Source organism: Schistosoma mansoni, chromosome 6 (genome assembly GCF_000237925.1).
Source record: "Schistosoma mansoni strain Puerto Rico chromosome 6, complete genome".
NCBI classification, from domain to species: Eukaryota; Metazoa; Platyhelminthes; class Trematoda; order Strigeidida; family Schistosomatidae; genus Schistosoma; species Schistosoma mansoni.
The window spans coordinates 6809456-6837301 of record NC_031500.1 but is presented as its reverse complement, the minus strand read 5'-3'; the positions used below and the strand labels follow the sequence as shown (position 1 = coordinate 6837301).

General features: G+C 39.1%; 3 protein-coding genes across 3 annotated transcripts; 2 read left to right on the top strand and 1 right to left on the bottom strand.

The window, feature by feature from the left end:
• Nucleotides 1–7885: 7885 nt before the first annotated feature.
• Smp_183420 (hypothetical protein) lies at nucleotides 7886–8731 on the top strand (the record flags this gene model as incomplete). The annotated part of the gene is made up of 1 exon (XM_018798111.1): nucleotides 7886–8731. One exon carries the CDS (start codon nucleotides 7886–7888, stop codon nucleotides 8729–8731), a length of 846 nt encoding a protein of 281 aa, XP_018653085.1.
• A 5125-nt stretch (nucleotides 8732–13856) lies between these two features.
• Smp_080740 (putative translation initiation factor) lies at nucleotides 13857–14378 on the bottom strand (the record flags this gene model as incomplete). Its single annotated transcript, XM_018798110.1, has 1 exon — nucleotides 13857–14378. The coding sequence occupies one exon, from the start codon at nucleotides 14376–14378 to the stop codon at nucleotides 13857–13859; it is 522 nt and encodes a 173-aa protein (XP_018653084.1).
• Nucleotides 14379–16634: 2256 nt separating this feature from the next.
• On the top strand, nucleotides 16635–19868 carry Smp_080730 (serine/threonine kinase). The gene is made up of 6 exons (XM_018798108.1): nucleotides 16635–16805; nucleotides 16839–16995; nucleotides 17031–17154; nucleotides 17184–17357; nucleotides 18372–18689; nucleotides 19285–19868. Exons 1-6 carry the CDS (start codon nucleotides 16745–16747, stop codon nucleotides 19681–19683), a joined length of 1233 nt encoding a protein of 410 aa, XP_018653083.1. The 5' UTR covers nucleotides 16635–16744; the 3' UTR covers nucleotides 19684–19868.
• Nucleotides 19869–27846: the final 7978 nt, after the last annotated feature.

The window sequence follows — 27846 nt, the reverse complement described above, 5'->3', positions numbered from 1 at the left end:
TTTCTCCAATATTTCCCCAGAATCTTATAACACTTTGGGTTTTCTCCCCCAAATTTCCCAAAACTTTGGAGAAAACCCGAAAATTCACCAAAGTTTCCCCAAAATAAGGAGATTTGGACGTGAACTGACTTTGAATTGTCCTGTGGAGTTTGTAACTACTGGTACATATTTTACTTTCAGTCCCATATGAGGTATAACTAATTGTCAGTTACGGCGTCAGCATGCAAGCTAGACACGCCTTGGTTGATTTCCGAATATCATCACATGCGCTCTCGGACAATCTGGTCAGCTGAGATTATAACAATCATACATTTCAATGAGCTCTCTAGATCGCTTTTAATAGTACTAATTTTTCTATTAGCTATCTTGGCAAGAATATCGGCAACCTAGAAATCGAATTCAGTCTAAACTCTAGAGTACAAGAAGTAGTAACGCTATGTTTGCCTAGTATCTGGGAAAAGCTTCACATTATTATATCTTTCGCACATGGATCAGATTTATTTCCTGCAGTATGATGACTCGGCTTATATATCTAACTGTAGATTGTAATATTAACAGCTGATTATGTGTTATTATCACTTAAAGCATATATTTAACAATTACATCCCTAAAGACAACTCATATCCTCACTATTAACCCATTTCTGGCATAGTAGTAGAAAAAAACAGTGAGAATCAGCCGAAACTGCAATAAAGAAGGGAAAAACATCAAATCTTATTTTGGTATCGTTACTTGGTGCGCAGTATTTGCAGCCTTGACGACAATAAAGTTTTTATGACGATATGTACTAAAATGATGTTATTTCATCTACAAGTAAACTATTTGTCTACTCTAAGTTTATAACTAAATGGAAATCATTGCAAGTCTGCGATGCAATTGTAGAGAAACTATTGTAACAGCACTTGGATAATGGATTTTCAAGGACTTCGCGATACCATGTACCGCAAAATGGAAAAACCATTTTTCACTTAGTTTTAAGATCAGAAAATATACACTCGAACTTATTTGTGATTAACTTCAACGTTTGGCTGTATACATAGCAGAAGTAAAAAAGTAGCTTAAAAAGTGTCGCGATACCACAGTGTCGTTACCCAGTATCTACGTACCATAAGTCTATGCAGCCCGCCAAACTCTTGGAGTGATTAAGGCAAATCTGCAATGTTATTCATTTACGCTTACCTATAGTCGACTCTCGATAAAAGTAATGGTCTCTTTTCAATCTTTGCAAGGGTGACATTATTCGGTTTTCTAAATAAGGCTTCTCTCTGGTTTACATTTATATTTGTACATATTTTTTATACTATTTTTAATACCATACAGAACACCACTTTGCCTCGGGCTTTACCTTGACTAGGTTTATTTTGGGTCGCTATTTTAGACTTGCCAATTTTTATCTATGTTATCCAGCCTCAGAAAATTGATTTTTTTTCGAATAATTTAAATGGCCTGACATGGGGGACAACTCATGAGTTAAGGCATCTGGAATCCACCTCTGATTAAAACTTTTTATCTCGTCGAATTAAACTCACATGTGAGATACCCACTTAATAGGATTACGAATTTATCATTTTGCCTGTCGGTAACTCAATTGGATTCTAAGTTGTAACCTTCGTAACTGTGTGAAATGGTGTGTCCATCTAAGCTCGGTTTGGACCAAGCCCTCATGCAGGTTTTTTGCTACCGAGGTCGTTCCGATGCGTACCATAAGTGTGAAGTTGTTTAAAAGTTACAACCTACTTCCGACCGAGTTTATTGGATTAAAACATAAAATTCTTCATTCGCTCAATAGCATTTTCTTCAAACACGATTTTGAAACTTTGATGGACGTAATCGAGAACTGTTTGTTTCTTGTGACCTTTCTTCAGGTAGAAGAAGCGCATATTTGCTTTCAGAGGTGTGATTCTTGTCGCATTTATTCCAGATTTGGAGGCCAAACGTAGACTGTTCAATAATGGGAGTGGTCACGAAGTTGTGAGTTTTAGGTCTGATTCAGTATTATTGCAGTTATATATGCTACCAGATTAACAGACGTAATCCAGTAGTATGGACGGGCAATTATATTTGCTTTTAGTGGTGTGATTCTTGTCTCGTTTATTTCAGATTTGGAGGCCAAATGCAGTATCACAGTGACAATGAATCCGGGTCCCATGGAAATTACATTTAAAAGCTGAGTTTCTGAATTTGGATAACGACAAGAGCGCTACACAATTATCGCCATTGTATCTTTTCTCTGCAGAAAGATGTATCATGAGTAGTTGTAGGCGGTCTTTTCTACCATGTCAGTTTTGCTTATTAACATTTCTAGAAATAGAAATCGCGATGGGAATGAGATCACATATATGCGGGATCTGGGTAAGGACTTTAACACAAATTGGGTAAGATTTTTGGCGAGCCTGAAGTAGAAAATGAAATAAGACCTGAGAATTCTTTTCCAAATGCGTCCAAGTCCTATGATATGGCATCACGAACCATGGAAAATGAATGAACCATTTCTTAACATTTTGCGAGTGAAATCCCGTTGTATTCCTATTTCCTTCACCATATTGGATATGAGTAAGTTAGAAAATAAGGACGAGCAGCATTCAACGAAAGGTCACAGAAAAAACTCGTAGTGAAGGATTATTAGTTAGTTCCAAAAGTAGTTGTAAGGAACGGAGGTTAATAATTACCGCGTTTTATATACTTTGGTTGATATGTTATTTTTAGTGAAGTATGATTTTAATTTCCAGCATCAAATGAGAGCTTTAGGGCGCTTCTATGTTTGTTAATTAAACTACCTGCTCTGGTACATTGTTGCGGCTTCAGAGTTTGATAGCTTAGTGTTTGGAGGATAAAATACACTCAATACGACTCTATGACCACTCCTAAAAAATCATGACTGGCATATACTAAAATAGGGTCGATGTTGACTGTAAATATTAAGCCAAGTATATTATTCCTCCTGGTTGGCTTTCGGACTTGTTAGACCCACTCACAAAGTTCTATTAATTCAACTAGCTTGTTATATCGTCCTGGTCCCGAAGTCAGATTCCATGTAACGTTTGGCAGATTGAAATCACTTTCGATCATTTTAAACGTGTGTATTTGATGTGGATCTATGGCAAGCATGTTTTTACAACTTATCAGAATTAGTATCTGCACGTAGTGGTCTGTATACATACACCACCAGTGGATAATTTTGTGATCGAAAATTTACGGAGGTCCGGGTGCATTCATTTATATTGACTTCATGATGAGCTAGTGTTAACTAGGCAGTTTCGTAGCACCTGACTCCTTTTGTTTCAATGTAGTTCGGAATGTTTGGTGCAGTCTGGTGTGGGGTTGTTTGGACCCTTGATTGCATTAGTCTTGTTGGGCTTTGGACAATCCCAGCTGAGGAGTTAGTTAAAGTCTTGTTCCTCAGTTAAGAAAGAGTAGTTACTAGCAAATGAAAATGTTCCGAGGTTTATACACAAAATAAATGTTAATGATGAACTGCAAAATTAATAGTAATTATTTCGTAGGTTTTTGTATCTTGAAGTTCATTTGAGTTGGTTTGTCTGAGGGCAGTAGGGAACCAGCAGCCATCACGTTACCAGACAGGATATTGACTGGTACGACAGGACAGTGTTGAAATCCGAATGCAGAAGAGTTAAGAGAAGACCATGGAACTATGGTATTAATGACGCAATTAACTACAACAGCAGTATGAACAACGGGTAAATGGAGGTGATCAAAAGCTAAATGGATTGGGATAGACCTGTGGTCTGCAGTGGTGATAATAATGGTAAGCTACGAGATATGTATCATAGACAGACTGCCCAGGCGGGAGATGACAAGCCATAGCGAAATCCGTGGCTTTCAAGCCTCCCGAGGCTATCTACCAATGGCTACGGTCACCGTACTCACAAAGTGCACTTTGTGAATTATTATTATTATTATTATGAAAGCGAAGTTTAGTCCCAACGTGATTTACATTACCGAAACCGTTGTGCTCTTACTCAGTGAAGTACCATTTTTAACCCAAAGAATGTGTTCTTACCTCAATGTTCGGTAGGTTGCTTTACTTTTCTGATTATCTACAAATTAATAGTTTTCTGTGTCTTTTTCCTTAACTTACTGTCAGGTTTTTACAGTTTTCCACGTCGATGCTTGTTTTATTATATCCTTACTTGTTATGCCACCAGTTTTAACCCGTTTTATCCATTTTGAGCGTTCTGTTTTTTCATGGTCGTAAACTCTCTCTAGGACCTATTTAACAACTTAAGTTTTACTAAGGTCATGAATAATATACATGCAGGCGACCTGGATGCTTTTTTGCCGTAACCTATGGTACGGATTGAGACCAATGCAGAGATTGGTTTCGGGAAGTATACACAGACCTTGCAGTCACTACTTACTACAGATTTGGTGAGTCAGATCGCAAGTGGGTATATGGCACTTTCAACATGAATGCTGGGGATTCCCTGAGAAACATCATCGTTCTCTTGACAAGTCTGTGAGAAAAATCGTCGGCCACCCTTAAATAGGTCAGTCCTGAGACAGGTAAGCAAATAGAGACGCTCAGTGGAGTAAAGAAGAGGATCTTTGACAACGTTAGTATCGATAAAATACTTGTTGAGGGCGTGTTGAAACTCAGTACCGTCATGACATAGACGGTGTTAGACCCTCTCAACAAACCTTTATCCTACAGCGCAGGCTACCCAAATACAATTTCTGTCCCCGAAAATTCTGCAGGCAACTAGAACCTTGTCAGCAGGGTTCAAAAGCATCGTGTATCACCATCGAAAGTGCTGAACAGCCCATGTCTTGTAAGAACATCAGCTAGCGATTTGATCACGCGATTCCCCCCTAGGGTTATCGAACCGGTCAGCAAAGAGCATGATGAGCCGAAACGCAATCCAAATGTCAAACAGAAAGGACCCCAGCCCCAACGTAGCCGAGAAAATGACAAAACGATCACGGTTCGAGATCTAGTCGTAATCATAAACCTTAAAGAGAGCTCTAACCTTCCTCTCAGTCCGCAGCACAGAAATGATAAGACGCCCTGTAAAGAGTTGAACGGGAAGCTCGAAATTCCCAAGATTGAGCCACTGATTGTTACATGGCTTCCCAAGCGAAAGATTTCAAGCACCAAAATCCTCCAAGATTCCTTCGTGTCGCGTTTACCAACACTGGCGATAGAGAGGGTGTTCTGTTGGCCGGTGACTTGCTAAAATCAGGTGACATGAGAGCATTGCTTGATATACCATATTCTTGGCGTAATTCTATAAAGAATATCGCCAAGGTATCTCGAGACACGTTCTTTTCCGGAAGGAATATCATTGTGCAAAGTGTCTCAGAGGAGGCGGACCCTGATCATGCAGATCACAGTATTCTAGGGTGTAAATTCATTAGTCAGACTTTGAAGCTCATGAACATATTGGCCCAACAAATGGTGCGAATAGCCAAGAAGGACGCGGATTTCGGACCCTGACTTATGAAGATTACCTTCCCATCCTCTAAAGGAAGGTTGCCACCTTCGAATCATCTCTTGTCAACAGACGCCGGTTATTAGCTGGAATACACATACATCCAAACAGGTCACATGATGCGGGGATTAACCCCAAAATCAAATTTGAGTGGATTATTCCACTTATGGGCTGTCAGAAATAAGGATAAAACCTGGAAGGAACACTGAATATGATGTGTAAGTAGTTCGCCTGTCCATTCACATAGGGCCCATTCAGACAAACAGGACGAGGAAGCTCACGGGTTTCAAGTCGAAAGTATGAACTCCGCGAGTTTACTGAACATAGCAGATGAGTTGTGTGAACTAAATAATGCTGATAACACTCATCTCATAGGAATATCTGATAAATGGACATCTCAATTTGAGGACCAGGAGCTAGCAATGTTTTTGTTTCACAGCGACGGAAAAGCAGGAATGAGGAACATTTTAGCCATATACCTACGATCTTGTTCGGTAACTAGTCAAGTGTAAACGCAAGAGTTTGTCAATCCTAATGAATGCATATGGTCCTCAGTAAGTCTGTCTAGCACCTTGAGGTGTCTAATTGGAGTCATTTAGACGAAGCCCACTGCTGACACTGATTAAGAAAATCGTATGCTAGAGGGAATTTCCTCCTCTATCTGTCTCAAACACTTTCATATATTGATTCCAGCAGATTACAATCTTTCCACAGTTAATTTCGCAGAAAACATGCTTAAAAGAGGTGACCACTCTACTGAAGCTAGGTTCTTCAGCCTCACTGAAGACCTTGAGCTTTTCGAAAATGTGAAGCTAGCAACTCACTGGAGGAATAGCCAGGCGCTGTCACACCCATACTGCATATTTACAGACAAAGAACTAATTAGCAACCTCTGAATCTTAAATCTCTCGGGTATAAGTGGTCATCCTGTCATAGCTTTAATTTTATCAACAAAACTGAGCCAAAACATCCTACGAACGACAAGCATTGAAATTTTAAACGGTTGAATGTGTCAGCTCTACAGAACAATCTACAGCAGGTGGACTGGGAAACCCACGCATAGCTGGATTTGGACGCTCATTATGATTCCTCACCGCAAACGATCTTGCGAGAAACTAAACAGTCTGTCCCTCAAACAGCCCCAAAAGTTACAAGCAACGTACAGTTAAAAAGAATCTCAATCTTCAAATGCTCAGACACAAAAGGTACTACAAGACGGAATACATGTTAAAGCAATCAAAAAAATGCAGGGAAGCGATCAGAGATGACAGGCTTCATTGTCAGATAAGGCTAATCGATAAATTTATCTCAAGCCCGAAAAGTTTATACCGTCACCATTCACTATTCAGCTGGCCAATACCTAGATTTCCCAATTTCTAGGTCCAAATGGTCTGACCAACAAAGACAGTGACACTGCCGATCTTCTGGTAGAACAGTGCAATCAAACATTTCAACCACATCATACTAACTTCATCGATAAGAGCCGCACCTTGAACTCAAAAAGACCCTCAGAAGCGGACGTGAGTGCTAACACGGCGTACTTTTAACACTTTGAAATGTTAAGTAGTCCGAGACATGTTGCGGACTACACATACAACTTAGGCGAATCCCTCCTAGACGTATCCTAAGTTTAAAAAGATTTAAGAGTCTTGATACCTTAGTTTCCAAAGTTTCATGCTAACTGTGACAAAGATGTCTTTCGAGCAAACCTTCCACTGGTAACGGAGCGTATTCTGACCAGTTAAACGGTAAAAATGTCCACTCAACCTTCGACATCTTTAATCGGCTGTTTTTAGAGTATGAAAATGTAGTGTTTCTTTCATCAATCCAAAAGGATAAGAGCACATTAGGAGATAACCTACGGCGAGCCATGAAACCAGATATGGAACTCAAATTTAAGTCCTATACAGAGAGCAATAAATCGATTAATCTTTGTTCATTAGAGTACAAGTGTCTCAGCGGTGACCTTGTAACAGCTCAGGTTGGTTGGTTAAGAGTTGACCCCAAACAACCAGGCATATGCTAAAACAGTATTGTTCAAGTATTCATTCACTTCCTTACCTTTTGTAAGCGTTATATTCCCTACTATCTTATATGGAATGTTGAGAGCCTTTGTTTGTCTGAACAGATAATCCCACGCTCCACTGTGACTGCGCGAAGATCGAAATAAAGACCTATTCACTACTTCTCTGGTTCCTTCTATCAATAGCACGAGGGTTACCTATAGGCACGAAAGTGGTGAGCCCTTTTTGAACACAATTTAACCTCATTTCTGTTATTAATCTTTTTTTTTTTTACTTAATCGTAAAAGTAGACCGGATTATCCGTAAACTAAGTTGAGTATATAACTAGTTTATTCCGTATTATCTTAAGTTATTCGTGTTATAGTAACCATTTTTCGTGCTAACTTTATTGCTATATTTGTCACATACCTCATGTCAGACTCAATAGAAACCCATAATCTGGAGGATTTGTCACCAGTGGTGATAGACACTGTTATAACTACGAAATCCCGACTTCCAGAATTTGATCGTAGTGATCCTGAGTTGTGGTTTGCTCAACTAGAGCATTATTTCACAAGACACAATATCAAATCTGAAGGGATTCGCTATAGAGACTTGTGTTCTATCCTTCCTCCTTCAGTTGCCAAAGAAGTCCGTGACTTGATTTTAGATCCACCATCACCACAACCATACACCATCTTAAGACGAGAGATAATAAACCGTTTATCATTATCAGATAGTCAAAGAATCCAAAGACTTTTTCAAGGTGAAACACTAGGTGATCGGTCGCCGTCACAGTTTTTGCGTCACCTCCAAGTGTTAATGGGTGATAACACGGTGGGTGAAGCAGTCCTAAAACAAGGATGGATACAAGCTCTCCCATGCTACGTCCAACACTGTTTGGATGCACAAGATCCTGAAACCTCATTATCTCATTTAGCGCGTATAGCCGATAGAATAATGGAGAGAGGTCCTCCAACTGGACCAGGCACAATAAATCACACACAAAAAGTAGAATCAGCAAAAGACCCCGTCATAGAAGGACTCATTGCGAGTGTTAAGAGTCTCACTGAGGCTGTCACCAGAATGCAAATGGGTCATAGAAACAGGAGCAGGTCACCACAACGACCACGATCCAAGTCACAAAACAGGTCACAAATGTCCAGACAACCTGGGCAGTTTTGTTGGTACCACTGGAAGTTTGGTGTCAACTCAACCAAGTGCATGCAACCATGCGCCTGGCCTAAGCATAATTCTAAGACAGCGGGAAACGAGTAACCCCTCCCCAGGTCGCGACGACTGAGGAGGGGCGCCAAAACAGTCGCTTGTTTTATGTTAGAGACAGAAACTCTGGCTTGAATTTCTTGGTGGATACTGGCGCTGCTCTTAGCATCATCCCTCAAAATAAAACTGAGATTAGTCGAGAAACATCATCAATTACACTTCAAGCTGCAAATAAAACTAAAATTGCGACATTTGGGCAGAAAAACTTAACCCTAGATTTGGGGTTCAGGAGGCAATTCCCTTGGGTTTTCACGGTAGCCGACTTAGATCTGGCAATACTGGGGATGGACTTTCTAGAGATACGAATTTCTAGTTGACACCAAGAAACGGCGATTAACACTAAAAGAAACTTCGTATTACACAAAAGGCAAAGAAAGTCACATCAGCTCTCTTAACTTGATTCAAACTCCTCCAGTAACAACAGCGAAATTCCAAGATATACTCGCGGAATTTCCAAACTTAACTAAACCAAACCCACAGCCTTCTAAAGACAAACTAAAAGTAAGTCACACTATCAAAACCGAAGGTGCACCGGTTTTTGCAAAACCCAGGAGACTAGCACCAGATAAGCTCAAAATCGCTAGGGCCGAGTTTGATTATATGCTACAACTGGGTATTATCCGTCCCTCTGATAGCCAATGGGCATCCCCTTTGCATATGGTCCCAAAGAAAAATGAAGGTGACTGGCGACCGTGCGGGGATTACAGAGCCCTCAACCGTCAAACCGTACCAGATAGGTACCCAATACCGCATATCCAAGATTTCACAAACGGTTTACAGGGTATGAACATATTCACTAAAGTTGACTTAGTCAGGGCATATCACAATATCCCAGTGGCGGATGAAGATATCCCCAAGACAGCTATTACAACACCCTTTGGCTTATTCGAGTTTATACGCATGCCATTCGGCCTGAGAAATGCGGCACAGACATTTCAAAGATTCATAGACAATCTACTTCGAGATATGCCATTTGCGCAGGGGTATATAGACGACTTGTTAATTGCCAGCCCCGATTTGCAATCACACGAACAGCATGTAAAAACAGTGTTAAAAAGACTGGATGAACATGGAATAAACATACATCAAAGTAAGTGTGTTTTCGGTGTTCAAACTTTAGAATTTCTCGGTCACACAATAAGCCCAGAAGGGATTAAACCGATCAAAAAAGAAGTAGACACCATTAAACAATATCCCATACCTAGTTCTCTAACACAACTGAGAAGTTTTCTAGGTCTAATTAACTTTTATCGCAGATTCATACCAGGTTGTGCACAATTAATGCAACCTTTGACAGATTCACTAAAAGGAAAACCAAAAGAATTCAAACTGTCTTCTGACGCTGTCGAAGCTATCAAACAGCTTAAAGATAAACTAGCTCAAGCAACTACGTTGATGTATCCGAATTCTCTTTCCCCACTTGCTTTGATGGTGGATGCTTCTGATAAAGCAGTAGGCGGTACCCTTAACCAACTGGTTAAAAACGCCTGGAAACCAATTGCTTTCTTCTCAAAAAGACTCGCTCCAGCAGAGACAAGGTATTCTACCTTCGGGCGAGAACTTCTTGCAATCTACCTAACCATTAAACACTTCCGACACATGTTAGAAGGCAGGGAATTTATAGTCTTTACGGATCACAAACCACTAACGAATGCACTAAAAGCAAGAGCTGATAAATACTCACCTCGAGAAGTCCGACACCTTGACTATATATCACAGTTCACAAGCGATATCCGACATGTCAAAGGTCAGGACAATCAGGCGGCAGATGCTTTATCTAGGCTAGAAATAAACGTGCTACAGCAGTCTACAGTAAACTTCGAGACGTTGAGAGACGAACAAGAGCAGGATCTAGAATTACAAAACCTGCTTAAAACAAACAATTCAAGTCTTAATTTAAAACAGTTCCCATCACCTGTCGATGGTATTCTAATCTACTGTGACACGACCAAGGCAATGCCGCGACCTTTCGTTCCCAAAAGTATGCGAAAGTTGATATATAATAACTTTCATTCTTTGTCTCATCCTGGCGCAAAAGCTTCAACAAAACTAATCAATGCCAGATATATATGGCCGAATTTACAGAAGAATGTACACAAATGGGTTAGAGAGTGTTCAGCATGTCAACAATCAAAGATAAATCGTCACACAAATTCACCCATAGGTGTTTTCTCGCAACCAGATGCACGTTTTGCCCATGTGCATATCGACTTGGTAGGTCCTTTACCACGTTCAAACGGTTTTAATTATCTTTTTACATGCATAGATCGATTTACCAGATTCCCTATAGCCATCCCGATAGCGGACATCACAGCGGAAACAGTAGCCAAAGTTTTCATGCAGAACTGGGTAACCATTTTTGGTACACCTATAACAATAACGACGGATAGAGGAGCGCAATTCGAATCCGAACTATTTAATAACTTGGCTAAACTTCTAGGCTCCAATAGGATACGCTGCACTGCATATCATCCTCAGGCTAATGGGATGGTAGAACGTTTTCACCGTCAGCTGAAAACCGCTCTTATATCTCACTCAAACCCCAATCAGTGGACAGAATTCCTACCGTTAGTTATGTTGGGAATACGAACATCTGTCAAAACTGACGCACAGTGTTCAGCTGCGGAACTGGTTTTCGGAACAACTCTGAGACTACCAGGTGAATTTATTAACCCTAATACTAACAGTCAAAAACTTAATATAGAAAATTATGTAGATCAACTACGAGATCACATGTCTAAACTTAAGCCGATTAATACTCGTGAACAATCGCGCGCCGTATATATACCTAAAGACCTAAGCAATTGCACGCACGTATGGATAAGATGTGACAAAATAAAAGCACCACTCAGCCCTCCATTTGAAGGTCCTTTCAAAGTCGTCTCAAGAAAATCTAAATATTTCGTGATAGAAAAACATGGAAACATCGACACAGTAAGTATTGATAGGCTAAAGCCGGCTTATCTAGATCATGAACCACCATACGTGTTGTTAGATCGTTTAACTGACAAATCCATTACGGAATCGAAATGTAAAGATGATAAATCTTTACAAATGACTAAAACGGTTCGCTGGGCACATCCGATTAGTCAGTCAAGGATGTTGACAGTTTCGACTGCAGGATAAATCTAACCACGTAGCTAATCAGACCCTGCATCTACTTAAAAATATTTTGTTTTCTTCATTCCGCCTCACATACAACTCCCCAGAACTTTTACCTTTGATATATAAGTGTTATGTTAAATATTTTTTTTAAATACTGGACACATAAGCTAGGTATTCCGAAATGATGGCTGAGGATTTTATTCAAACTCGTACAACTTACACTGGCAAATACAACGAATTCAAAAAGCAACCCAGGCGAGTTTTATAATTTCTTTTTCTGGTTAATTAACTATACTGGCTATACATATATACCATATGAACTAATTCTAAAAGTTTTCGGTCGAAGATATGTTTAGTAGCTTGATACAATTACTATGGTCAAGTACTTATTAAAGTTCTCATCATTTTTTTTTAAATTTCTGACATTTAAGAATCAATAACCGTGAAGATATGGTACAGTACGTTACTGTAAGGATACTATCTTAGCCGCGTTGATTCCACATACCTAATTTTAAACACAACGTATAAAAGAACTGTTAAGTAATCATAACATTGAACTGACGATATGACTATCGTAGCTATGTTAACGTTAAACCAATTATTATTAGTGGCCCATACAAAACCCTGGAACTTAACACTAGCGTTATAAAAAAGACATGTTATGTCAATAGCTTATATATATACTTTTTTTCTCGGTTTAATAATAACGTAAAAAGAGTATTTGACACAACTGTACTTGATCCGCATACTCAACACAATTTTTTGCTTCTTAACCGTATATTCGTTTCCGTTTTGTGGATTACTCTGATGCACCCTTGGTTACGCACCTAGTTGTAAAAAGCGGTCATCACTGGCTCAAGGTCATGCACTTGATCGATTTTGTTAAGGAGCCCAACTTCTAGCAAGTTCACCCTTTTACATATACGCATTACAAAAGAGTTTTTTTGTTGCTGTTTTCATGGTTATTCGTGCACAAGATATCTACACTATGTTTATTTCCTTCCAGAATACCAATCCGTTCTGGAGGCCAAGCACTTACATGAACGGAACAATTATCAATTGCATTTATGTATTTCCATTTTGTATCTTATTATTTTATGCAGGCAGTGGAGCAGTTCTTCAGGTTTGCTTGATTTTCACCATTACCTTTGAAGTAGACTCTTCTTTACTTTTTACTTGAGGGCGACTCAAGAGGCAGGTGAGTAAACACCTGATAGCCGGTCTGAGCATGGAAAAATCGTACCTCACCAACATGGTGTTGGGTAGCCCGCTCGCGGCACTTCCTCAGATATTCTTATTCCACATTCTCACACTTTCTCTTGAAAGCACGCAGCAAACCGTCAGCGATAGTTGTAGAAAAGATCACATGCTACAAAGATGACAAGCTGGTAAATGAAGAGACATCCATGGACTATCATTGAAAGCGTTAGTCGTAACTGATTGTAAGTCAAATAGTGAGCGAGTTGATAATTTCGCCTTGGGATGAGAAATAGAACGAAGGTGTTATCGATAGATAGGTTAATCGAACCGACGTTCCTACGGAAGTCGATTCTAGGGGGAAGCTAATGTAACAGCTCAGGTTGGTTGGTTAAGAGTTGACCCCAAACAACCAGGCATATGCTAAAACAGTATTGTTCAAGTATTCATTCACTTCCTTACCTTTTGTAAGCGTTATATTCCCTACTATCTTATATGGAATGTTGAGAGCCTTTGTTTGTCTGAACAGATAATCCCACGCTCCACTGTGACTGCGCGAAGATCGAAATAAAGACCTATTCACTACTTCTCTGGTTCCTTCTATCAATAGCACGAGGGTTACCTATAGGCACGAAAACCTCCCAACGATATGTGGCATCCCAACCCTAGTGAGCATTTCCTTAAATACCTACTTAAGCTCAGTTTCCATACAAACCTTTGGGGTAACAGCCAGAAACCGGAGGAAAAACAGCAGAAAAGACTGTAGACACATCTTCTGCAACTTACGAACAGTTATATCCTGGAATTCGCTGCCAGCTTAGCTGATCCAAGTGATCTGGAGGCACTTTTTTAAGTAAAAACTTGCCACGTTCTCAAAAACTTTCGAAAGTAGCAATAAATCATCATTACACATATGTATACACCACGTTAATTCGTATTGTAAACCGTGAAATGGAAGTTCTAATAACCACGAACCCACCTGCATGTGCTGTGCTTGACAAATGCTGAGAGATTCATGTTGACTGTTTAACGTAAAAATGCCGTCTAAGATGCTTGGACAAATAGTTATAATTATATTATCAACATCTACAGAAGAATAAATGATGTTAACAATCAGTGTAAAGCGGAACTGACTGGACACAAGTGAACTAAAAAATAATAATAATGGATTATTTCCAAAAGTAAACCCCTTTGTACCTGAGTTATGATTATAAAGGCATGCACAAGACTCACCAGCAATTTTAAAGAAATGAAATAAAGCAAGGATTGGATTAGACTGATCTGATATGAATTGTATCGAAGCGAATCCACACCGCCCAGAGTGTGCTTTTCTTAACATCTCCCAAACATTAATAGATCAATAAAACAACCAAATATAGTAGACAAGTAAATGAATCGACGAGGAAACGCATCAAACCAAACCGGAAACGATCCAGTGGCATCTTCAATTGGTGTGTGTAATTCAGCATATGAGGACCACACCTTGAAGAACCTGGTGCGTAACATCGACAAATCGTAAGATTTTACGAAAGCGATCAAATCAAGACAAATTTATCTTCGGTTTGAATTTAGTCGCACTATGTATGGTAGCTTCTATCCTTCAAGTAACCATAGTGATGTAATCGTAATGATGTATGATATAGGAAGAATCTTTAATGATATCATGTCGTCGCGACGATTTACCGATCGGGACAATTTTGAGACCTGTTTGAAAGCACACAAGGTTACACAAGGTTCGCTTTCTGGGCTGATGAACCAATCAAGTTGACTTGGTTTTTGGCTGTTTAGTGTCGCAACGGAGGCACGTATAGCCCACATGAATAAAAGTAAAATAGGTATCCACTTAAGCATCCCATAGCATACACTTACGTACATTCACCCCTCGGGGGGGGGGCAAATTGTTACCGTTCCGTCTGAACGTGTTTGCTACTACTGATTATTTTTTACTCATTGCATGCATGTCACTGGTACGAAGGCTTTCTCCATTGCCTTTCATGATATACACATAGACACAAGCACTTTCTCAAGGCGAGTTGGTTTCCACATCCTCTTGGTATTTGCTGCTACACCCTTTTATTATTCTATTAGCCAGAAGAATTAGGCCGTTGATTTCACTAGACGTGGAGCTGACATTTTTCGGCTTATATTCCTAGAGGTGTTTCACCAGTGTACCCTTTCTATATGTCTATATACATAAGCTACATCAGCCAAGACTCATGAAATTTATATTCATAAGCATACACATCGGGCAACCGGTCACAACTTTTGGAGCCTCAAAAAATGAACTCCGTGTAATCCAAGTTCGTCACAAGAGGGGTGGATTAGTTCGATTTCCGCAGACCTCTCAAATTAGCCAGCGCGGCTGCCCTAACTGCCCGGTACCGTCCTGTAGAGGCTTGGAGTCGGGTTTTGCTTCCAGAGTAATTGGCATATCTCTTATCACCCTAACGACTGCTACCCACGCATCTTGTTATTTTTAGACTTTGCTTGTTTATATTGTTCATGCATGCCATCAGTGTGCTCTTTTTATAATCTTTCCTATTCCAACCCACTAATCTGTTGGATAATGAAATAGCTACTGATCCTAATAATTCTGTTCTCAAAAATTCAGCCTTTTTAGCCTACGTAATATAAACCCCCAGTCATCCACCGAATTCGCTCAAATGACTGCAGCTGAGAGGCTTAAAGATGCCAAAATACATGAAACATCACCGTAACATCAAGAAGCGAGGGAAGAGAAATCAATGCTTTTATACTCGCTTCCGATAAAGAAATCAAAGATTATCTCTACTTGGGATCCTAAACTTATGATTTTCGTATTGTTGTCATGTAGTCGACTGTCTCATAACATGATAGCTACTGGTTCCATTAATTCTATTGCTCTAAGACATCCACTTATACCCAATTCACTAACCTAAAAATAACTGCAGAATTCACTAGAACTAGTACAGTCATGTAACTAGATTGTTCAGATTGGATAGTACCATGGTTCTGGAATCACAGACTAACACTAGTTCTTCAAAAGAATGATAGATACATTAGATTGTAGTGGATGTCGAGTCGAGGACGGACTATGATCACCACTACTATTCGATTACGCGTCCAAAAACGACTTGGTTCCCTTGATAGCCCGTAAATCAGAAGGCTTTACTAGTCCAGATCAAGTATATTTATTGGCGATCTCGTGGTATCGAAATAATACCGAGACGTGCCAAAGAGTACAAGTGAATAAGCAGTGCGTGAGCAAGCTCGAACCAAACAAGGCGGATAGCGGAACAAGAAGTGAAACTGATACAGTTAAACAAATACAGTAAAACAATCTCTGGTACAATTGGTTACAATAATAATAATTGTTTCTGTTATTCCAATCGTGTTCTTATCGAGACTAGCCGGTCACTACAAGATATTAAAACAAAACTCGCAAAAGCTTTTTCATGTTGGACACCAAGATGTCAAGTATTGAGTTTTTCCTCTTCTTCCAACAGGTTTAATTAGAATAAAATGTGTTCTATTTGATGAATCAATATCGTGACTCATATATAGTTTATCCGGATCTTTCAAGTTGACCTTCATTGTTTTGTCGCGTGGATACTTGGACAAGCTGTGATTTCTCGGACTTTGAATTCCTTGGGTTTGTTTTCTTACCAATTCGGTGCAGTGCACAGAAAACTTCTCCAAAAGGACAGCTCATTTTGCTCTTAAATAATGTCGACACGCGGTAATTACGCCCTGTCCGACTTTATAAGACTAGAGAAAATCGGCGAAGGTATTCCTAGTTTCTCGTAACCGCCTTGTCTAGGCACATACGGAGTCGTGTACAAATGTAAAAACAAAGTCAACGGGAAATTCGCTGCACTCAAAAAGATACGTCTCGAAAATGACGAAGAGGGTGTCCCCTCGACAGCTATTCGGGAAATATCACTTCTAAAAGAATTGCAACATCCTAACATAGTGAAGTAAGTGTTCACGGATATTCGTTCATGCTCTGAAGTCTCGAGCAGGTGATCATGGAGAACGGAAGACTGTACTTAGTTTTTGAGTACCTAAATTTGGATTTAAAGCGCTATTTGGATGACAGTGGAAGAAAAAACTTGCTCGAACCTGGCATTGTTAAGGTAAAATGCTGCAGCAGTTGACTTTTTAGAGCTTTATGTATCAAATGCTGCAAGGTCTGTTGTTTTGTCACGGTAGGAGAGTTATTCACAGGGATCTAAAGCCCCAAAATATCCTGGTTGATATTGGAAGGAAAATTGTTAAACTTGCAGATTTCGGTTTGGCTCGCGCTTTTGGAATTCCTGTTCGTGTACTAACTCATGAGGTATGCATTTATAGAGGCATATTTTCAACCGACTTGGTTTTATGTCAAGTATCCAACTTATATACTAACCAGGGTCCCATCTTGATGAGAAAAGCGTTTCTTATCTTGTTTTATTGGGACACTGGTTTTTCATATTTAGTTAGTGCCATAAATTCTGGTGGTACAAGCACCTGGGTTCAAAGGTTATATAAAGGGTGGTTAAGATAGCGCGGAATGTCATCATTGAGCTACGACTAAAGCGGTTCCGTTATTTATCATCTGACCGATCTTGGCGTATACTTTTTCCGATGAACAGTACCAAAGCTCAGATTCATTAAGGTGTCGTTTCCTGGCAAATCCGCAGACTGCTATCTTGAATGGTATTTAAATGCCGGGTATGTCGCAACTGTTAAATATGCTTCCAACTGACTGCACAAAGGCTCTTGTAAAAATTTAGTTCGGAGGTGGTGCTTAACAATCTTATTATTATAAACCAGTGAAAACCTTCCAAAGCATGTGTATTGGATATCTTAAAGATTGGAAAATAGTCGGACTTAACTCTTATTACCCTTTGGATATCACGTATCTATTTACGATATGAACAGATTTGTAACTTCTTAGTTTTTACTGGAGTTAATACAAGCATGAAATAGAAAAGAATAACATGATTGTATGATCTACTTCCGGAGGTATTTAAAAGTAAGATCACGAACTATTATACGTACTGAGGTGGTGATTTGAACGTGTCATCTACACATGAAAAGCACAAAAATTGGCATATATCTGGCTCAAAACAAGTCACATTTGTCACAGCTTTGGAAATCAGCCGGACGAAAAGCAAACAAATAGGTAGTACACGTCTTCCAAAGCCATGCGAAGGCTCAACAATCATCCCAGGATCTCTTGTAACAGGGTTGCCTATCTGATTAGTTATTGGTTATACAGCGTTCTGTAGAACATGAATTCAACATCCTGAAATAACTTGTTAGATTTCAGCGAACCTTTTATTTATTTTCATACTACTTATCTTAACAGGTTGTTACTTTATGGTATCGAGCTCCAGAAATCTTGCTTGGGGCTCAAAGGTATTCTTGTGCCGTAGATATTTGGTCTATGGGCTGTATCTTTTCGGAGGTTTCAACGAAAGAAGCTTTGTTTCGAGGAGATTCGGAAATAGATCAACTTTTTCGCATCTTCCGGCTCCTTGGTACTCCATCAGAAGAAGTTTGGCCAGGAGTTTCAAGTTTGCCGGAATATCAAAAGAAAAGTTTTCCTATTTGGCGCAATTCAAAGTTGTCTATTCAAGATAATATAGCTAAAGCCTTCAGCAGTCCTGGTCTTGATTTGCTTCAGGTAAATTATCTCTTAAAGCAGTTCTTACAACAACGTATGATAATTCCTAGCAGTCTAGAATATTGATTTTCGTAGTTCCATTCAGTTTAGCACGTACACAGAAACCAACTTATCAATTTTTTGTGAAATGGTGCCATGTTTTTTGTATCCAACTGAACTAAGAGCAGTGAAGTAAATATTTTTTGGAACAAGCACAATATAAACCAGTGCTGTGGACCTTAATTGTATCAAGCATCTCGAGTTAGAGCTATGCTCTACCCTCACTTAAGTTTATTTAATAAGATGGTGTCACTAGCCCGCAAACCAGATTTTATTCTCAAACTAGTAGACGAATATGTACACGTTTACTAAATAATTATTATGAGATAGTTAATAAATTCTATCATTCAGGAATAGCACCTTCCCACTAATCGGTTCTGCACTAGATCACTACTGGCTTAGTAGTTTAATCACTTGACTCAGCCAAAACTGTAAACTTTCACTTGGTGTGAAGTACGTTATTGTTAGTTAGTACTACATATATTTCTCCGTGGTTTCGTATTTTACGGAGTGTATCACATAACTTATTTTTCCCTGTCATTGATTCCTTTTACAGGCTATGCTGATCTATGAACCTTCGCGGCGTATTACTGCAAGGGATGCACTTTTGCATCCTTATTTTTCTGACTTGGACAAATCTCTTGTGCCAGCAACTGGTGAAGAGTACATTGGTTTGCCATTAGACCAGTTACCGCGTGAAGTTGCTGCTATATTTCTAGCAGATGGCGGCGAAGTATATCATAATTCCAACGATACTGAAAATAATACTAGCAATTTATGTGTTGCCGTCCAACCTGATACCGTACAATTAGGAAGTGCAGCAGTCCCTACAGCGAAATATTTGGCTGACTGCAAAAAGCAAGCGCATCAAACAGTAGGTGCAGTTAATTCCAAGTCTAGTCACCATGTGGCACCATTGGCAGACAATCACGAAACTAATATGTCAATTAGCTAGTCAGTAAAACCAGTCAAAACTTGGCTTTCTTATTTACCACAAACCACCAGTTATTTTCTAATTTTGTCATTATTATTCCATTTTCTATTACTATGTAAATGTTATCCCGATTCTATAAGTTGTTAGTGCGTTTTTGTGTTTGTTTCATTTTTCTTCGTAATAAATATAACCTACTTCTAACTGCTATTTTTGTGCGTAATCACTAGAAATCCAACTAATTCAATTTGATTGGAAAAACCTGTAGTTGCATTGTATGTCTTGATTTTTAAAAATGTATCAGAACTTACTATTTGGTTCATGGATATTTTGCCGCAAGTTCGTAATCTATATCAAAACCCCCTAACTAATGTAGCTTTCCTACCGATCGTTTACATTGAAAATTTGTTTACCATACTACTACAGTGTCAGTAAATCGTATCATTTACAGAATGTTATTCCGTAAAGTAGTTTATCGTTGCATTAATCAGACATGTTTTTTGTCGGATTTGAGTCTTCAAAATCCCCTATAACCAGGATTTGGGGATTCATAGCTACATGTTCCAGAACTTGCTGCGTCGACAGAGTAGTTTGCTTTTTGTCTCCTCTGTATCTTGATTAGTATTATGTCATAGTTCTGATTACTTGGGTTTATTTCTGTTGCTCTCATAATTCATTGGTTTTTCATAGTGCTGTATTTGTTAATTTCCACTCACCATTCTGGGATGAATTGCATCAATACGCAATTTTATGTTAGGCAGTGCATTTGTCTTTATTTCTTGTTTCTTGTGAGAAAATATCTCATAAAGTACTTCAGCATCAAATAATACTCATGGTAAGATTGCTCCCAAATGCCCTGGTACGGCTGAGAACGGGGAGAGTCCGCTCTCCCTCTCGAAATGATCTCACATGGCCACGCGTATATAGCCTCTGTCAGGGAAGTCCTACTCACTGCCTTCTCGTGGCGGGGGTGTTGTTCACGAAATTGAGAGGACGAAAAGCGAATGTCCGACACCAACTGGGTTGGTGGACACGGCGAGTCCACCTAGGGGAGTTGGAAAACCCTGATTCCAAACCAATGGTGCACATGGGCTCCAGTGTCGTGAAGGAACAAATGGCGTATGAATCATTCGTTGGTCACCAGCTACCACGGAAACACATCTCCTTACGATGCTCCACTGCCTTGTGGATCAGATCTTTAGGTCAAAGGCTCCGGGTGTGGTCCCCTAAGAAAACCACCTGCTTCAGTTTGGGCACCTGGGTAGTATCATAGCCCTCACACAAATCACATGAGATTTGTGTGGCGCATGTTTATCTGGTGCCCCTTTGTACCAATATTTATGTATTTAAATAAATAAGTGTGGGCTAGAAGAGCTAGGTCGTCTGTGAAATGCAAATCGTTTAGCTGCACCCATGTTGTCCTTTGTACTTCGTGCTTCCCCTGAGATGTGGAGGTCTCCATAGTTCAATTGACCACTAGAAGAAAGAGATGTGTGAGCTGTCCTCCATACACGATTTCGCAGTGTAGTCCATCGCATGAATTCCGCATGATGTTGACGATCTCAGGTATGGCAGTGTCAAAGTTGGTCCCACAAGTTTCTCCTATCCGTACCATCGAACGCCATCTCACAGTGAAGGGGTTTGATTTGAAGAGTTCAATTCAATTGGTTGTTCAACAATGATCTGTAGTGTCGCGATATGGTCGATACGCGGTCTATCCTTACGAAAGCCAGCCTGTTGGTTTCGAAGTTGAGCTCCCATTGAATCGATTCAACAACACTTTAAAACTGCGTGACAGTGACAGTAGTGTGATGCGTCTGTAGTTCTCATACTTACTAAAATCTTTCTTTTAGACCTTGATGGGGTATCCTTTTCTTCGATCTGCTGGTACTTGTTGTTTCCCCTAAGTCTTTCTAAAGAGAACATGTAGTATCTTTGCAGTTACTTCTATGTCTGACTTCAGTGCTTCAGTTGGTATGTAGTCTTATCCTGCCGTTTTTTCCACTCTAAATTTTTCTGATGGCCATGTTGATTCCTTCGATTGCTGGTTGGACGACATCTATATGAAGGTCTGTGTGTGCTTCAATATTCACTGATTGGAGTGAGAGCATTTTGGTATCTTGTTACTGTGTTTCCATGAGTTGTTTGGGAAATTTTAAAACCTGTGTTTACAAAGTTGATTGGTTCTTTTTGTAGTGAAATTTTTAAGCAATAATTAGTCTTATTGAAATGATTTGTCAAAGCTTCTTCAACTAAAGGTATGTCAGTGGATTTACAGACAATATTTTTATCTACAAAACAATCTGTTTCACTTGTTGATAGTTGTTTTGTAATGGATTTATGAATGTACTTTAAGTGGTGGATGTTGGGTATATTTTTAACTTTATTATCATTAGTCATGGAAGCTGTAACAGAATTATCATCTTCATCTTCAACAAGCTGTAAAGCATTTGCAATATCAATAGCAGTTTGTCTTTTTAACACACATCGATTGTTTGGAAATTCGCTTTCAACATTTTGTTTTATAGCTTCTATGCCATGATTAATAATTAATCCATGATTTAAACTAATCATGTTCTCTAAATGTTGAATAATTTCTGAATTTACTTGAGAATTTTGTTTATATGAAATATTGGGATCTATTTTTTCTAAGGAATTAATAACTTCTTCAATGCTATCAGACAGGTATTGCTTATCCTGGAAAAATGATGTTTTTTCATCTGTTTTAATTATTTTAGTTATCTTCGATAATGTTGTTTTGATTTGATCAAATTCCTGAGGGTTAATTTTAATAGCACTACTATTAAAATTGTTATCGTCAATAGCGGTATGATGTTTATGAACTGATGAAAATAAATTGTCGCGTGCATATTGAAGTATGTTCGATGTTTTAGTTAATTTCGAGCCCGACCAGATATGTAGTACTGGCGGTTTGGCTTCCTTGTCCTTGACTATTCCTATTGATTTACCATATCTTCCCACTAGCTCCATCGTTTTATCACATAGTTGTCTCACATCTCCTCCTCTTGCGACTTTTATCACCGTTTTTGTTAGGTCTTCCACTTATCAGCACTAATGCTTCTCTTCATTCGCTTGTTTGATTTTGTGTATTCGGCCCCTCCTTTGACTTTCTCTGTCCTTGTTCGGCTGTTGTTAACTGCTGTCTTCGTGTTCTTCCTTTTTAGAATTCTGTTCAGGGCATCAATAGAGGTCCATGTTGTATGATAGTGTCTCTTGTTCTCCACTATCTCCTGCCACGTTAAAGTCATTGCTTATTTAATTTCTTCCTAGTTGTTCTTCACGATGGTTCTCTCTTATCTGAGTAGATCTTGTTAAGTTTGTAAGGTATTTCTGAGAGCTACCTTGAATACTTTGAGTTTGTCAGTTACTGGAAGAAAGGTTATATTAAACTTTCGGAATGCTGTTTGTCCAGTTTTCCACTGCTATTTTAGCTTCGGTTTTGTCTTGGCCTGATGGTCCCGGTAGTGGTCTGAGGCTATATCAGCCCCTCTCTTTGTTCTCACGTCTTTCGTTGGTCTCCTAAACATTTTATTGATGCGAACGTGACCGGTCTGGTTCTCTGTCAAGTGGTTCAGGGAAACCCACATGTCCTTGTGTATGCGTTTGTGGCGTCATATGGTCCACCTATAATCATTTTGTTTAAGGCGCACTATTCTCATTTTTTTCTCGCAGTTCATTTTGTCCCGTTATATCTCCATACTCGGGTCGTCCACACCGACCTTGGGGTTCAGGCCTTCCATCAGGATGGTCAAATCCTTTCCTGGGAACTTCTCTACGATCGACTTCAGCCTCTCACAAAACCGGTCTTTATTGTCTTCCTTACTATCATTGATGGGCTCATAACACTGGATGATATTCATTATAATCCCCTCCTTTGTTTTGAAGAACTCTTTGGTGATCCTATGTCCATGAGATTCCCATACTATAAGTGTTTTCATGCTTCTTTAAACAGCGTCAGTGCAACTACTTGTGTTTGCAGGGTATTTTCTTCATGACTAGAGTACAACAGTATCTCTTTCGGAGCCAATTTTTCCTGTCCAGCTTGCGTCTAATAGGTTTCACTTATTCCGAACACCGCCAAGTTGTATCTCCTCATATCTGCAGCTATTTGATTGGTCCTCCTAGTCTCCCACATTGTCCGGACATTCCATGTACCTATGTTGATTGTTGCTCTGGCTGTTAGAAAAGATACCGGGCTCTTGATTTCCGAAGAATTTCCATTTTCACTACGAGGGGTCATAACTCTTCTAAGTGAGACCCTTCAACTCCTAGTACAGAGTTTGAGTGGTTTAAATTATTTTTCTGACTAGCGTTTTTTAGTGAGGTCTTCAACAGGGTGGGGTTGCTAATTCCATGTTCAGCCCTTATCTATCCGAGCATGGAGCCAGCCGTATTTTATTTATTTATTTATTTAGACACATAAATATTGGTACAAGGAAGCACCAGATACATATGCGCTGCACAAATCTCATTCGATTTGTGTGAGGGCTGTGATACTGCCCAGGTGCCCAAAATGAAGTCATAACCCTAGAAGGGCGACATGCGGAGTCAGATACTTCGGGTTTCACCACTATATTTACGATTGGTGTTCAACCACTAGACCACAGCCAAGAATTCATCCCCAAACCTCATACATTAAGATCTAGCACCAAATGTCTGATCCAGTAAACAACTAATAGCTACTATCAAAAACAGGGCTGATCGAGCCTAAAGGGGACTTCAAAGGTTGGAGGAGAGACAAAATCATCCGGAGTAGGATATCTACTATCAAAGGGCTGGTTTTCTGTTGAAAATGTTCTGACTCAATTCTCCATATTCATCAGTGATCATACTGCACTCAAGTATGACATGGTCATCGTCTAAACGCTGCTACAGAATGAGAAAAACCTATGGTTCTGCTATAGTCACGGAAGCTTCCCAGCAACGATAAAGAGCTTTCAACATTCTCTCTAGTCCCAGTAATCGAAGATTATGTACACTGGACACTGGGAATATTGTTAAGATATCATTTACAAAAGGAATTTTAGAAATTATTGAACAGGTACGTAATCAAGACAATTGAATATCATTAATAAAATGATGCGCCGAACGACTGCCTCAAGCATAGGAGAAAGCTTGGAACAGAGGGAGGGCTTCATTAAAAGACTCAAACTTTGACTTATATATAAAGTCAAGGGACAAGTGCAGTCTACAGACAGGGGGGGGTAAGTCTTCCCAACACAAACCTGGCTGTGAAGTTGTAGATAGGTACACAGCATCCGTATAGATTGACGTGGCACAAAAAGAACCACGAACTAGGAGATTTCTGTTGTCACTGAATTTCAAGGCATGACTATCACCAACCTTGAGACCAGTCAGGTCTTTGACTCGTACTTTGACAAAATTAGAAATCAGATGCCAAGTCAACGGGCTTGAGCAGATACACCGTGATAATAATGAGGAGGAATATATAGGTAAAACCAGGACAAGCGTTGTAAAGGTTGTTGAAAAGTAGAAGTCTGCAGGGAGCATACGCTCATTGTACTAAAATAATGACCCGTATCCTCTTAGTATTCAATAAACGACTTATTTCAATACTCATTTGGCTGTAAGCTGTTGCTATAGAGTAGAGCGCATGTATATGTACGATATCTGAACCTCGCTGAGGCGTTTGATACTGTGCTACACTTTATCCAATAGACTCAAATGGTGCGCATAAGCTTCAGGATACTGAGGGATCTATTAGGATATGGATCTGACCCTGGTTACTGGCTACCATATGACGGCATCTTCTAAAGTGGCTCAGTGCCTTGTGGATAAGACCTCCAAGTCCAAGGCTCGGGGTCGGTCCCCTAAGGAAACCACCTGTTGCGGTTTGAGCGCCTAGAATGTATCATAACCCATAGAAAATTCAATGATTTTTGGTGCTCCTCTGTGTCTTTAACTTTGTTTAAATAAATAAATGACTAGTGAGCACTTTAAAACAACAACGACGCAACTGAATTACGTCCGTGAGTGTTTGTCTTCAGCGATTCAGCTACTAATTTGTTTTGTTTTGTCATTTTGTTAACTTAAGGCTATTCAAACTAAATATGTGTCTTCTCAAAAGTGTTTGTAGATGAAATTTAAAGGCTCAAGTTAATTGTGTAAAGCTAATCACTCACATCTTCCAACTATATTGTAAAACATCAATTTTTAACCACAAACTTTTAGGTTTTAGTTACAAGTAAGCAGGTTAACGCTGAATAATGGGTCAGTTTTCTGTAGTGATAAATTATATTTTAGAGAATTTTAAGTATGGTATTCTCATCAAATCTAAATTCCCGACAAGATAATTATTAATGGAATTTTTAAGAATTGATCACACTACTACTAAGAGTAGGTGGATTTGTATATAATAAAATTTTCCAATTTTTTCACCATATTAAAAAAACGTTTCTACTCTTTTGATATATTGCAGATTAATCATGAAATGTCTTATAAAGAATACTGCTCTGGCGCGAGACTGGTAGGTCCTGGGTTCGAATCTCGCGAGGCGAGGTCGTGGATGCGCACTGCTGAGGAGCCCCACAATAGGACGAAACGGCCGTCCAGTGCTTCCAGGTTTTCCTTTGTGGTCTAGCTTCAAGTGACTCATGCTTTCAACAATAAAAATACTGATATTACTAATTGATATATCTCTTAATCTAAAACTAATTACACACTTGTATGATACAAAATAATGGAAAGTACTATGAAGTCTGGGAGAGTTTGATTTATATGGATCGGCTCATAGAAATATTTGTATGGTATTCGAATGTGGTATTTTATTGAAATTCGTGTAGTTAATAACCATTTAATCATCAGCTTTACGGCAAAGTATTTTTACAATATTCGAGGAAATTACTCCATAATACATACGTTTTCGCTTAAATGTGAGAACTGATGATTTGATGAACTTAAATAGTTATTACATGTTTTAAACTTCAACTATTTCACATTCATTAGTACTTAATCAATCTTAGTATCGATTGGCTTTTATTTGCCAAGTTTTAATCTTCTGTAAAGCTCTTAATCATTGGTTAACTAAGACTGTTTAGCTTGGATTCTGTCGTCTGAGGATTTCAAATTAGTTTGTACTGTTAGATGTAATTGTTCTATGATAGTACATAGATCACGTAATAATAAGCCGTGTTACTAATACTACTAAATGTACTTGTGTTTTCATGAAGTGATTCGTTTGGTGTATTTGTATTATACAAGTAGTGTTACAATTTATTTCCCACTGGTGTTTAGATGCCTAATTTGAACTAAGTCTGATTAGTTTAGATATCCTAAGTAAGCAGCTAACAACGACAATCTTAGTTCAAACTTTATGTTCATCTTGACATTCATTTCCGATGCCGTGAATATTTACGACTACTTAAGGTATCTTAATGTTGAACTGTTGTATACCCTTCGGAACTATGAACCATAATTAAGCTAGTATTGTTTAGAGTAAATTTTTCTACACATTTCGGAATTCTATCGTAAACAAGATAGATTAATGACTAGTGTTCAGTCATATCCATATTATTTTTAGTAATACAAAATTGAGGTAACATGTTCATTATGTTGGCAAAATGGTTGTAACCTTCAATTAAGTTAAACTTGGGTATTGTTTATCTATCTGATTAATTGCTAGATTCAAATCTTGGTTATATAATTAGAAATTTATTTTAAAATTCTTAAATATAATAAGAATCATGGTGATAATATTTGCTAAAAATTCAAATCCTGGAAGCACTGAACAGCCGTTTCGTCCTGTTGTGGGACTCCTCAGCAGTGCGCATCCACGACCTCGCCTCGCGGGATCCGAACCCAGGACCTACCAGTCCCGCGCCAGAGCACTTAACCGATAGACCACTGAGCCAGCATCCGATGGTGTTTATGTCTAACTCCAACCAATCCACGAAGTTGGGCAACCGTTCACCAATTGTCTTCAGTGAGTCGTGGATGCGCACTGCTGAGGAGTCCCACAATAGGACGAAACGACTGTCCAGTGCTTCCAGGTTTTCCCTGGTGATCTAGCTTCAACTGACTCACGCTTTCAATTATGAAAATACTAAATCTCCACAAAACCCCTTCTGATAATAAAAATTCAAAAACCAAAGTACAACACAACTTAGTGCATTCAAATCAATTTTAATTAAAGTTTTGTTAAATTTT

Excerpts from the sequence above, each read along its gene's own strand:
- Smp_080730 (XM_018798108.1), top strand. The coding sequence starts at position 16,745 with ATGTCGACACGCGGTAATTACGCCCTGTCCGACTTTATAAGACTAGAG. Across the intron at positions 16,806-16,838 it reads ACTAGAGAAAATCGGCGAAG|GCACATACGGAGTCGTGTAC; the intron begins GTATTCCTAGTT and ends CGCCTTGTCTAG. Across the intron at positions 17,155-17,183 it reads TCGAACCTGGCATTGTTAAG|AGCTTTATGTATCAAATGCT; the intron begins GTAAAATGCTGC and ends TTGACTTTTTAG.